The 13,744-nt window shown below is 44.3% G+C and overlaps 1 protein-coding gene across 1 annotated transcript in view; it reads left to right on the top strand.

Annotated features, from left to right (window-relative positions):
• The window catches only part of LOC141253217 (uncharacterized), a 243,018-nt gene that overhangs the window by 203,885 nt on the left and 25,389 nt on the right, over positions 1 to 13,744 (top strand). Inside the window, exon 12 of the mRNA XM_073670911.1 lies at positions 4,960 to 5,087. Coding sequence (XP_073527012.1) covers positions 4,960 to 5,087 — 128 coding nt within the window. The remainder of the gene's footprint in view (positions 1 to 4,959; positions 5,088 to 13,744) is intronic.

The raw sequence follows: 13,744 nt of genomic DNA, 5'->3' as shown, positions 1-13,744 counted from the left end.
TCTGACTAAACAGTCTTACTTCTTAGATTTCACAAGGAAAAGGTTATATTCAGTGTGATTAAATGGTAGTCTTGCCATATCAAATGGCTCAAGCATTTTCTGAGAATCAGAAAACCTACCATATATCCTGTTTTATTCTTTTAAAAATAGAACTTGAGCATACAAAACCACATAGATTTTAAAGCTATATATATATATATATATATATATATATATATATATATATATATATATATATATATATATATATATGTGTGTGTTATATATATATATACAGTTATATGAAAAAGTTTGGGCACCCCTATTAATCTTAAGCTTAATGTTTTATAAAAATTGGTGTTTTTGCAACAGCTATTTCAGTTTGATATATGTAATAACTGTTGGACACAGTAATGTTTCTGCCTTGAAATGAGGTTTATTGTACTAACAGAAAATGTGCAATCTGCATTCAAACAAAATTTGACAGGTGCAGAAGTATGGGCACCTCACCAGAAAAGTGACATTAATATTTAGTGGATCCTCCTTTTGCAAAAATAACAGCCTCTAGTTGCTTCCTGTAGCTTTTAATGATTTCCTGGATCCTGGATGAAGGTATTTTTGATCATTCCTCTTTACAAAACAATTCCAGTTCAGTTAAGTTTGATGGTCGCCGAGCATGGACAGCCCTCTTCAAATGATCCCACAGATGTTCAACGATATTCAGGTCTGGGGACTGGGATGGCCATTCCAGAACATTGTAATTGTTCCTCTGCATGAATGCCTGAGTAGATTTGGAGCGGTGTTTTGGATCATTGTCTTGCTGAAAGATCCATCCCCTGCGTAACTTCAACTTTGTCACTGATTCTTGAACATTATTGTCAAGAATCTGCTGATACTGAGTGGAATCCATGCGTCCCTCAACTTTAACAAGATTCCCGGTGCCGGCATTGGCCACACAGCCCCAAAGCATGATGGAACCTCCACCAAATTTTACTGTGGGTAGCAAGTGTTTTTCTTGGAATGCTGTGTTTTTTTTCCGCCATGCATAACGCCTTTTTGTATGACCAAACAACTCAATCTTGGTTTCATCAGTCCACAGGACCTTCTACCAAAAAGAAATTGGCTTCTCCAAATGTGCTTTTGCATACCTCAGCCGACTCTGTTTGTGGCGTGCTTGCAGAAACGGCTTATTTTGCATCACTCTCCCATACAGCTTCTCCTTGTGCAAAGTGTGTTGTATAGTTGACCGATGCACAGTGACACCATCTGCAGCAAGTTGATGCTGCAGCTCTATGGAGGTGGTTTGAGGATTGTCCTTGACTGATCTCACCATTCTTCTTCTCTGCCTTTCTGATGTTTTTCTTGGCCTGCCACTTCTGGCCTTAACAAGAACTGTCCCTGTGTTCTTCCATTTCCTTACTATGTTCCTCACAGTGGAAACTGACAGGTTAAATCTCTGAGACAGCTTTTTGTATCCTTCCCCTGAACAACTATGTTGAATAATCTTTGTTTTCAGATCATTTGACAGTTGTTTTGAGGAGCCCATGATGCCACTCTTCAGAGGAGATTCAAACAGGAGAACAACTTGCAAGTGGCCACTTTAAGTAGCTTTTCTCATGATTGCATACACCTGGCTATGAAGTTCAAAGCTCAATGAGGTTACAAAACCAAAAAAAGTGCTTTAGTAAGTCAGTAAAAAGTAGGTAGGAGTATTTAAAACAAGAAAATGATAAGGGTGCCCATACTTATGCACCTGTCAAATTTTGTTTGAATGCAGATTGCACATTTTCTGTTAGTACAATAAACATCATTTCAAGGCAGAAACATTACTGTGTCCAACAGTCATTACATATATCAAACTGAAATAGCTGTTGCAAAAACACCAATTTTTATAAAACATTAAGCTTAAGATTAATAGGGGTGCCCAAACTTTTTCATATAACTGTATATATATATATATATATATATATATATATATATATATATATATATATAAATTGTTTAAATGATAATCAAGGCAAGCTATAAAATAACAATCATGTTAATATATATACAGTTGTGCTCAAAAGTTTACATACCCCGGCAGAATTTTTCCTTTCTTGGCCTTGTTTCAGATAATATGAATAATAACAACAAAACTTTTTCTCCACTCATGGTTATTAGTTGGGTGAAGCCATTTATTGTCAATCTACTGTGTTTTCTCTTTTTAAATCTTAATGACAACCAAAAACATCCAAATGGCTGTATCTAGAGAGCTATGTGGGGACTCACACTGTATATAGGGGGCTATGTGAGAGCTCATACTCTATACTGGAATGCTATGTGAGGGCTCATACTGTATCTAGGGAGGCTATGTGAGGGCTCATAGTGTATATAAGGAGCTATATGGAGGCTCATACAGTCCTGCTAATCGTTATTGGCACCCATTACGTTTAAGTACATAATGTGCAATATCCCCTGAAAAAAATGAATTAAGTGAAAGTTTTTTTTGTAAAGCACTTGTGTTCAATACAAAAGAGCATACTGTATCTTGGGAGGCTAAGTGAGGGTTCATACTGTAAATAGGGAACTATGTGAGGGCTCATACTGTATCTAGGGAGCTATGTGGGGGCAGAATTAATTTCAGCCTATTGGTTTGGCCTCTACAACAGTCACAGTCTCCCATGTGGCAATTAGGAAAATTAATTGCTATTATATATAAGGCTATGTTATGTATAGCGCTGTACATGAGGGAAAAAAAATTGCATTGTGCGCCACTATCTCTCTTATTTTGCATCTACAAATGTGCACCAGAGCACCTGTGTGTTAATCACATGACCTATCACATGATCTATCAAATGGGGTCATGTGACATACCACAAGATATATTGGGGGAAGGGGGGCCCACGACTTTTAAACTGTTCGGGGCCCTGGCTGTGAAGTGTGGATGTTGCAATAGAAGTGCGACATATTATGTGCTGTATAAAAGGTTCCTATTTCCTAGATGGAAGAAGAGGTGAGTAGCCTCTCAGACAGTGTCAGTATCACAGCTATCTAAGTAGCCATTTATGTGTGCCTTGGCTTCAGGATTTTTGTTTAGAACCAAAACTATGACAGGGGGGTATTATACTGCCTTCTTTGTTTGCAGTGTGTCAAGAATAAACAAAAAGCTGTTATTAAGGTGCTGTTACTGCAGTATATCACAGATCAAATAATTCACATTCACACTGACTATGCAGGTACAGCACCTCCCTATATCACTTGAATCTTTAGATTATTATTCACAGTCTGAGACTACCTATCACCTTTTCAGTGTGCTTCAGCACTGAAGTAGTACAGCACATTGTGATTTAGGTCTTTTTCTATCCCTATGTGGATTGAGCTGTCTTCTCCGACCTCTTTTTTTGCGTTCCTTGTGAATTAAATTGCAAACTGTTGAAATTTCAGAATTTCAGGAAATTCTTTTCGAAGTTGATTTGCAATTTTAGAAGTTGATTTGCAATGGATCAATCCACTCACCTCTAGCGTGGATTTGATCCCATTCTTGCAAAATTTGTGCTATATGTGAACGTACAGTTAATCTATGTGTATAAGGACAACCTACACACTGTGGTCATGTGTTCACACACACCAAAGGTATGTATTTATTTCTGCTCATAGAAAAGCACATATCCACTATAAACAAGTCAAACCACTGTATGGGAAAGAATGATGGTTAATACAATGGTCTTCTTCTCCCCCATTCAGCAGCATGTTGTGCTGACAACAAAGTAGATTTTCATGCTGGCAGAAATGATCCAATCAGCTGACAAATGAGCATTTTGTTTGCTCATTGGTGAGCTTATAAACTCATGTTCTCTATTTACTGATCGGGTGCTGATCCTGAGACAGGAGACTTCTGAGTTCTTTGAAGTAACAGGTTCCCCTTACCTCTTGAGCCCATATGCGGCTGCACCGTTTGAACAAATGCTATGTCCACCCATGACGCACCAATGTATGTCATTTCTTAAATCTGACCAGAATGGACAATGCACAATGGTCTCAATGGTCCAAAAGGGGATGTTCTCCAGCACCAGGAGAACATAGTTCAAACTTAGCCTTTAATCATTTAGGATAAAAAGAATGAGAGAATGTGCACATATTAAAAAAGAAAACCTATAATGCTTACACGCTTTGGGTTCAAAAACCCTTAATCATAGCTGACAGCTTGGTGTGGGGTACTTCCTTAAATAGTAAATATTGTGGGTGGGATTGACAAGGCAATTGGATCCACCCCTGTAAACATGTGTTCCATAATTGTATATATACCATAGTTTTCAAACTAGAAGACACATCATACTATAGGATGCACTCGAGTTTAGACAAAAGAAAACAGGAAAATAAATATTTCATAGTAATAAAACTTCCATGATAATCTGATAAGTAGGAATGGGTTGAGGTAAGACTTGGGACATTTTTTCAGGACTTGTGCATTACACAACTGGCTCAGGTGAACACACATACTCTTGCCTTCATTTTCTCCTTTATTAGGGTATCTGCTCCCTTTTTATGTTTTGTCCCAATTTCTTAAATCTGAGTAGAAAGCAGTTATGTACTCGGCACCACTAACCTCCGATGTGTAAGTGAGCGGAACCAAAGAATCCCTTTAAGCAGCATAAATCAAACAGTACTCCTATGTTTGACCAGAGTATGACATTGGATAATAAATATGCCCCCAAATCTTTCCCAATCTGTGACTAGTTGTGATTGTGTTGCATAGTGAACATTTATATTTTTCCTATGAAGCAGCTCATTTGCTAAAAAATTAACTATGCTTATATTTTAAGAAAATTAATTAGAGATTTAAAATATTAAGATTTGAGAGTCCTCAGTGGTTGATGCCTTTTAATGGCTAACTGCAAAGATGTTAACAAATAGCAAGCTCTGCTCTAGTGGTCTCTGCTGGCACTAGAAAATATATCTATAAGATGTTGATCATCTCCCCTTTGCTTTATTTTGTAGGTGAGAGATCGGACCATTCATCATATTGTAAAACAATGTCCAAAGCTGGAGAATTTGACTCTTAGTTCTTGCTTACAAGTGACAGATGTCAGCCTAGTGGAAATCAGCACTTATCGGCCGACAATCAAGTAAGAAGAATAATTTACTTATTTCTCACTGCAAAATGCAAAAAAATGTATCTAATTTATACAATGTGATTTTTTTTAATTTTTTTTGGATATTCTATCTCTCCATGTTAAAATTAAACTACCCTTAAAATTCTAGACTGTTCATGTCTTTGTCAGTGGGCAAACTTACAAAAACAGCAAGGGATGAAATACTTATTTCCCCCACTGTATGTGAGCAGAATTTTTGTTCTCGACAGTACTTACTAATGTAGGGAAGCAGTGGCTATGCAGATGACAGATTTGGTATTTAAAGCTCTTATGAAGTGTCTAACAATCTCATTTAGGATTTTAGAATGTAGTGTGGAGTCAATCCCAACTTTGGTTTCTTTTAGGATCTTTTAGCACTACAAGACCACAACTTTGCCCATTTTAAGTACCTAAATGTACAGTCGTGGTCAAAAGTTTTGAGACTGACACAAATTTTGTTTCTCACAAACTTTGCTGCTTCAGTTTATTTAGTGGTAATTTGCATTAACTCTAGATTGTTATGAAAAGTGAGCAGCAGATAAATAAATAAAAATTCAAAGTTCATTGCCATGAAAATTAACTTAATCACAAAAAAACAATTTCCACTGGAATTCAGCCCTGCCGCAAAATGACCTGCTTACATCATTTCAGTGATCTTCTCATTTGCTCAGGAGAAAGTGTTAACTAGGACAAGGCTGCTGATATCATTCTGTCATGATTGAATTATAAGAGCAGACTTGTTGCTTTAAAAGATGGTTGGTGCTTGAAATCATTGTCCTCTTCTTTTAACCATGGTTAACAAATGCCATCATCATTGATGTGCATCGAAAGGGCTTTAGAGGCAAGTAAATTGCTGCTTGTAAGATTGTCCCTAAATGAACCAAATGGATCAATTGCTGTAAAGAAGGCTTCAGGGCTACCAAGAAAGTACAGCAAGTGTGAGGACCATCTCCTAAAGACGAGTCAGATATGGGATCGGTTCAACAACAGTACAGAGCTTACTCAGGAATGACAGCGGACAGGTGTCAGTACATCTGCATGCACAGTGAGGCAAAGGCTTTTGAATTCTGGCCAGGTGTCAAGAAGGGCAGAAATTAAGCCACTTCTGTTAAAAAAAACCTGATGGACAGACTGGCATTCTGCCAGAAGAGCCTTTCAGACTGTTTGGGACATCCGGAAGAATGATTGTCTTGAGAAGAAAAGGTGAGTGCAACTGTGGCGCCCCTGTGTGTTCAGTCGCCACAGAGGTACTGGATCTCACCCAGAGGTGTGGTATCTCACTCTCAGGTAAGGATGGAGTACTGCCTGGGACCCACCCACTTGCATCCATTACACTCCACTTCAGAGGGCAGGGCGAGATTGCTCCTAAGGGAGAGCACAGTCCCTGGTCCCTAGCTGGAGGGCGGAACCATGTAGTGGGTGTGGGAGGAGGAAGAGGAACAGGGGAGCACTTCAGGAGTAGTATAAAAAGGGGAAGCCGTCTTGGGAGTAGCAGACAGCCAGAGGAGGACAGTGAAAGGAGCAGGAGCTCTGCAGGAGCTCTGCTCGGAAGGAGTGGACCTGAGTGAGAGAGGCCCAGGAGGTGAGACTGAAGAGAAGAGAGGAGCAGGGAGGAAGGCTCCAGAAAGAAAGAGGGGATCCTAGGGGTATGGGAAGTGCAGGAGGCCACCCGTACGCCCGAATCTACCAGAACGTGGAGGAATCAGGCCGCAAAGGGGACCGGCCCCTAACTAGTAGGAATTACAACATTCAGCTAGAAACCGTAGGATTCTACATTTTCAGGGTGTAGTTGCCCACAGCCGCAATTAATCACCGAATAGGTAGCCGCACAGGATGCAGGGAACTCCAGGTTGCCCGCCAAGATCTGAGGTTACCGGCTTGGGACACTCGTTGCGAGGAACAGGGCAGGAGGGTGAGAGCCAGCACACGAAGATGACTGAGAAAGGCACACAGAACGGGGTCCCGTTAAGTACTCCTGAAATACCTGAGGGATTGCTGAACCCCTGCCTCAGTGAACGCAGAACGACGCGGGTGGTGATAATTTGGCCGTTGTAACCAGGAGCAACGTGATAATCGGCAGTAAACCTTGAAGACTGCACCCCACTGTCTCTGTGAATTATTGCTGCGCCATCACCAGCCCTGCACTACACTGCACAACAACAGCTACCTCATCATTAACCATAACAGCACCGCCCTGGAGCTTAGCTCTAGCTGTGGAGAGCTGAACCAACTCTGCTGTATTTCCAACAGGTCCAGAGGACCTGCTCCGCAACGGCGGCTCTATATAGCCGCATATCACAGGTGGCGTCACGAACATAAACTATAAAAACTATAATCCCCTTTCTATTGACCGCCCTGGGTCACGGACCGGGTCACTGCCACTGTGATATCCCCTGCACCGACCGGCCCAGCACCGAGTACCCCACGGCCCAGGGGGCGCGTCATCTTTGGCGTCACGAACAGGATATGAACCAACCCGTTATAACTGGGTATTGTGCGCCTAGAGACTGTGTTGTATACTGAATGTGGCGCCCGCCCCAGAAGAACGGGCGCCATTGTGTGCGTGATCAAGGATGACAAGAAACCTCCCATCCTTTGCCGGGTCCCAGAATGGCGCCAAAAACGAAACCCGCCCCATGCACCTGTGGCCATGTATCTGGATCTGTCAATCAGTCTGGGGAAGCCGCCCCCAGGTGTGGCCGAGAGCAAGCAGCCATGGGACCGCCCCAGAAAGGGGAGAGGAGAGAAGAAACCTTGGAGACAGGGCGGGGTCTCCAGCAGAGCAGCCAGACCGCACCCGGCAGGCAAGATGGACGGAGATCAGCCTCAGACTCCGGGCCGTGGCCCGCAGCCAAGTGCGTCACCCCTCACCCTGGAGGGGATGTTAATGAAGTTGTCCCTGGAGGATACAGGGTTCCTCCAAGATGAGGTGCAAGAACTGGGCTGGAGAATGGAGGAGGCCCAGCGAGTTGCTGTCACCGTCTGGAGAGCCTAGTTCCTGGAGAAGATGCTGACCCAGCAGCAGTCTGCGCTGCATGTGACCGGCAGCGCCCCAATCCCCGGCGGAGCTGCTCCCGAACCAGGAGGTGTCGGGCAGAGCTGAAGCGATCGCAGGAGCAGGTAGGAGCGATATCCCTGTCCCGGACTCTGCTGGTGCCGATCCGTTCCTGGTCCCCCTGCAGGAACCTCGTTCCCCGGCTGCGCACGACGCCAACCTGCTCCTAGGCCCCCTGCAGGAACCTCCGTCCCCGGGCGCTCATGACGCTGACCTGCTCCTAGGCCTCCTACAGGAGCCACCTACCCCCACACCTGAATGGGTGTACGGACGCGCGGCCTGGGATTGGTCATCGGAGGTCGAGGACCAGAGCCGCCCTCTGTTGCCCGCTCCCACACCTTTGGTTGCCCAGAGGGATGAGGGAGACTAATTACATTTTCAGGGTGTAGTTGCCCATAGCCGCAATTAATCACCGAAAAGGTAGCCGCACAGGATCCAGGCAACTCCAGGTTGCCCGCCAAGATCTGAGGTTACCTGCTTGGGACACTGGTTGCGAGGAACAGGGCAGGAGGGTGAGAGCCAGCACACGAAGATGACCGAGAAAGGCACACAGAACGGGGTCCCGTTAAGTACTCCTGAAATACCTGAGGGATTGCTGATCCCCTGCCTCAGTGAACACAGAACGACGCGGGTGGTGATAATTTGGCCGTTGTAACCAGGAGCAACGTAATAATCGTGAGTAAACCTTGAAGACTGCACCCCACTGTCTCTGTGAATTATTGCTGCGCCATCACCAGTCCTGCACTACACTGCACAACAACAGCTACCTCATCATTACCCATCACAGCACCACCCTGGAGCTTAGCTCTACCTGTGGAGAGCTGAACCAACACTGATGCATTACCAACAGCTCCAGAGGACCTGCTCCGCAGCGGCGGCTCCATATAGCCGCATACCACAGGTGGCGTCACAAACATAAACTATAAAAACTATAATCCCCTTTTTATTGACCGCCCTGGGTCACAGACCGGGTCACTGCCACTGTGACATCCCCTGCACCGACTGGCCCAGCACCGAGTACCCCACGGCCCAGGGGCCGCGTCACAACCTTGGGTCCTGTGTCATGCCAACAGTAAAGCATCCTGAGACCATTCATGTTTGGTGTTGCTTTTTATCCAAAGGATTGGTCTCACTTTCAATTTTGCCTAAAAACACTACCATGAATAAGGAATGGCATCTAATCATCCAAGAGCAACTTCTCCCAATGATCCAGGAGCAATTTGGTGATGAACAATACTTTTTCAACCATGATGGAGACCATGTCACAAGGCAAAAGTGCTAACTAAGTGGTTCAGTGAAAAGAAAAAATAAAAATTTAGTGTTCATGGCTAGGAAACTCCCTTGTCAATCCTCAAAAAGCGAGAGGACATACAAAAACCCAGAAAATGTGATAAAATCCATGCACTAATTAGGCAAGAATATGTTGCCATCAATCAAGATTTGGCCCAGGAGTTTATGTTAAGCATGTTAAGCATGCCAGGGTGAATTGCAGAAGTCTTGAAATATAAGAGTCATCAATACTGCAAATATTGAGTTTTTGTATAAACTTGATGCATTTGTCAATAAAAGTGTAAAAACTTATGAAATGTTTATAATTGTACTTCAGTAACTATAGAAACATCTGACTAAAAGATCTAAAAAGAATGGAGGAGAAAACTTTATGAAAACCAAAATTTCTGTCACTTTTGGCCTGAATGTGAATAGTTCATTTGAGTTTGTGACTATTATAGGTTGAACTCAATGAACTTGTGTCTTCTTTAAACCTTAAAACTATGAAACTGAAATTATGAAACTATTTATATTTTGTAATCACTGCGTGAAAAATCAGCATGAACATGTTAGTTTTCCTGTGACAAATAGATAATATTCACCCTGCCATTTTAGTTTCTGTACACAGCAGGCAAAGATATTCTTGCTGTTAAAATGACGGAAATCAAAGAGGAACCTAATAGGATGGAGAGGGTCCAAGTATCGTGATAACTCTGAACACCTTCCACAAGGAGGACTCATGCTATGGGATGGAATTTAAAATGATAAAACCCCATTTGATGGGAATGCTAACCTAGCTATACAAATGATATGGATCAGAGTTTATGTATTCACTCATTACATTATTTTATATAAATTTGCAATAAAATAGTAACGGTTGTATCTCTACAGAAAGGAGGAAGAAAGTCGTGGAACATTTGTACGTTATTAGATATAGTATAGTACCAAATATTCTTCACCACGTATTATATTCTCATTAGCTCATCTCATTTCTTTTGCTGCATGTAGAACATTAGTGATTTTTTTCTCTATGAGATGAAATGCTTTTAGACAAATTGGCACAAAGTGCCAACTATACAATAGTGAAAGTAAGAAATCCAGTAAGAGAACGTAAATATGGCTTTGTGATGGTCGAAATTGCTCTCATCGGAGGAATGATTTCATGGTTGTCATTTATTTGCTAGAGAGCCTTTTTACATTTCATGGAAAAAAAAATCAAACTATAGTTAATAACATTTATAAGAAGATTTATATTTATAGAAAAAGTCAATAATCACTGTAAATATTGCGTAAAAACTTTCATTATTCTGGTTATTGTATCATGAAAGACCTAAAACACTAGGGTGCTTCTCTTATCCACAATATCAGTTATGTCTGGTTTGTCTGTTCAAGTTCTCTAAGGTCTCAGTCAAATGTCCGTCAGTCGTGTATACCTTCTCTCCATGTTTTTCATAGATAGAACACGTACCTATTATAATATATGTGGCTGCTACATGACTTGATTTTTTTGCGATCCCACATTAAAGACATTCAGACAAGTCTATGGGTCCGTGAAAAATCACTGACAGCACACATTGTCATTTGTGTTCAAGCCATGTCCTGTCCATTTTTAACATTGTAATGGGTAGGAGAAGTTTTGCAATTAAAGGCGTTATACACTAATTGGACAACCCTTTCTCAATCACTAGGTTCCCCACTTATAAAATAATAACAGCTTCACTTCAGGTGCAGGAACCATCCCAATGGCATCCGCACTGCCTTTCTCAGAGCTCGTGTGACATTGAGAGAGCAGTCGCAGCTCTGGCTTCCTTCACATGTCTGATTTGTCTGAAGGAGGTGAAAGTGAAGTAGCTGATGATTGGCTGCAGGGCTCACAAGCCCCAGGAGAGCAATGTCATTCGAGCCCTGTGAGGGCTAGTGCCAACATTGCTGAAACAGTGCCCGCACCAGAGGGGAGTATCCATTATTATTTTATGATGTGATTGAGATGGATTTGTCTGAATAGTGGACAACCCCTTTAATTAATTTATTTTTTCATATGAGAAAATTACTGATAAAACACTGATGGTAAAAAATTACACACTGAGCAAACACTGATGAAACTCTAATCTAGCATACTAATGAAAATGAAACAGTTTTTTTTGGGTACGAGAAAAATCACCGATGTCTAAATGAGGTCTAAAGGTGTGTGGCATATTTTTCGGACTATAACACGCACTTTTTTCCTCCAAAATTTTGGAGGAAAGTGGGGGGTGCGTCTTATAGTCCAGACGTACCTTATGGTTGTGACTGTGCATGAAGGGGGGGAGCGGCAGCAGCGTAGGAGTGGGTCACAGGAGGCAGGAGCCGGCTGCTGCGGCTAACAATGTGCCCGCTGTTAACGAAAATTAATATTCACTGCTCTCCACACCCATGGTAGTGGAGAGCAGTGAATATTCATTTCCTTTAACAGCGAGCACATGTGATCACCCAGCCGTTGCAGAAAATGCGGCTAACACCGTGCCCGCTATTAAAGGAAATGAATATTCACTGCTCTACACTCCCATAGTCCCGGCGTAGAGAGCAGTGAATATTCCGGCAGCTGACCTCAGAGTGTGAGGGCACATGGCAGTGACGTCATGCGCTGCTTAAACACTGAGATCAGCTGCTTGCAGCAGAGCAGGACACAGCACTGGAGCAGAAGGAAGGAACGTGAGTAGAATCGTTTACTTTTTTTTATGTATGCAACATGATGGGGACCATATATACCAGGATGTGTATACAGGGGCCATGCATACCAGGATGGGGATGAGGGGACCATGTATACCAGCAGGCCCGGCGTCAGCACCAGGTGCACCCGGGCAAGTGCCGGGCCCTGAACAGGTGGGGTGGCCCACTCGCTGTTGGGCACCCCGCACGCTATGGGACCCTTGAGTGGAGGAGAGCGGTGCCAGCGCCCATGCTCCCCCCCACTTGCTCAGGGCCCTGGCACAATACTTACCTCTCCCAGTGCCTCCGCAGCAGGTCCGCTGTCTTCCGCGGCTGCTGCACTGTGACGTCTCAGGTGAGAGGGCGCGATGACGTCTTTCCACCGCGCCCTCTCCCGAGCAGTTACAGCACAGAGCGGAAGACGCTGGCGATGCTGAGGAGACTAGAGCAGAGCAGCGGCAGCAGGTGAAGAGAAGTGAGGTGAGTATTTGATTTTTTTTTTTTATGGAGGCATGGGGCATTATATGAGGGGAGGGGGTGACATCCTGCATGGAGCATTATATGGGGGGGTGACATCCTGCATGGGGCATTATATGGAAGGGTGACATCCTGCATGGGGCATTACATGAGGGTGACATCCTGCATGGGGCATCATATGGGGGGGCATCCTGCATGGGGCATTATGTGGGGGGGACATCCTGCATGGGGCAATATGTGGGGGGGACATCTTGCATGGGGCATTATGTGGGGGGGACATCCTGCATGGGGCAATATGTGGGGGGGACATCTTGCATGGGGCATTATGTGGGGGGGACATCCTGCATGGGGCAATATGTGGGGGGGACATCTTGCATGGGGCATTATATGGGGGAGTGACATCCTGCATGGGGCATTATAGGGGGGGTGACATCCTGCATGGGGCATTATATGGGGGGTGAAAACCTGCAAGAGGCATTATATGGGGGGTGACATCCTGCATGGGGCATTATATGTGGGGGTGACATCCTGCATGGGGCATTATATGGGGGGGTGACATCCTGCATGGGGCATTATGTGGGGGGACATCCTGCATGGGGCATTATGGGTTGGGGGGGACATCCTGCATGGGGCATTATGTGGGGGGACATCCTACATGGGGCATTATGTGGGGGGGCATCCTGCACGGGGCATTATGTGGGGGGACATCCTGCATGGGGCATTATGTGGGGGGGACATCCTGCACGGGGCAATATGTGGGGGGGGACATCCTGCATGGGGCATTATGTGGGGGGACATCCTACATGGGGCATTATGTGGGGGGGCATCCTGCACGGGGCATTATGTGGGGGGACATCCTGCATGGGGCATTATGTGGGGGGACATCCTGCATGGGACATTATGTGGGGGGGCAGCCTGCATTAGGCAATGTGTAGGGGGGACATCCTGCATGGGGCATTATGTGGGGGGGACATTCTGCATGGGGCATTATGTGGGGGGGCATCCTGCACGGGACATTATGTGGGGGGACATCCTGCATGGGGCATTATGTGGGGGGGACATCCTGCATGGGGCATTATGTGGGAGGGGGGCAGCCTGCATGGGGAATTATGTGGGGGGAACAGCAGGCATGGGGCAATATGTGAGGGGAACAGCCTGCATG

This window comes from Phyllobates terribilis, unplaced genomic scaffold, assembly GCF_046119375.1.
Source record: "Phyllobates terribilis strain yellow unplaced genomic scaffold, ASM4611937v1 Scaffold_1__5_contigs__length_1240528914, whole genome shotgun sequence".
NCBI lineage: Eukaryota > Metazoa > Chordata > Amphibia > Anura > Dendrobatidae > Phyllobates > Phyllobates terribilis.
The sequence above is the reverse complement of the archived record's forward strand: the minus strand, read 5'-3'. Positions and strand labels throughout refer to the sequence as shown.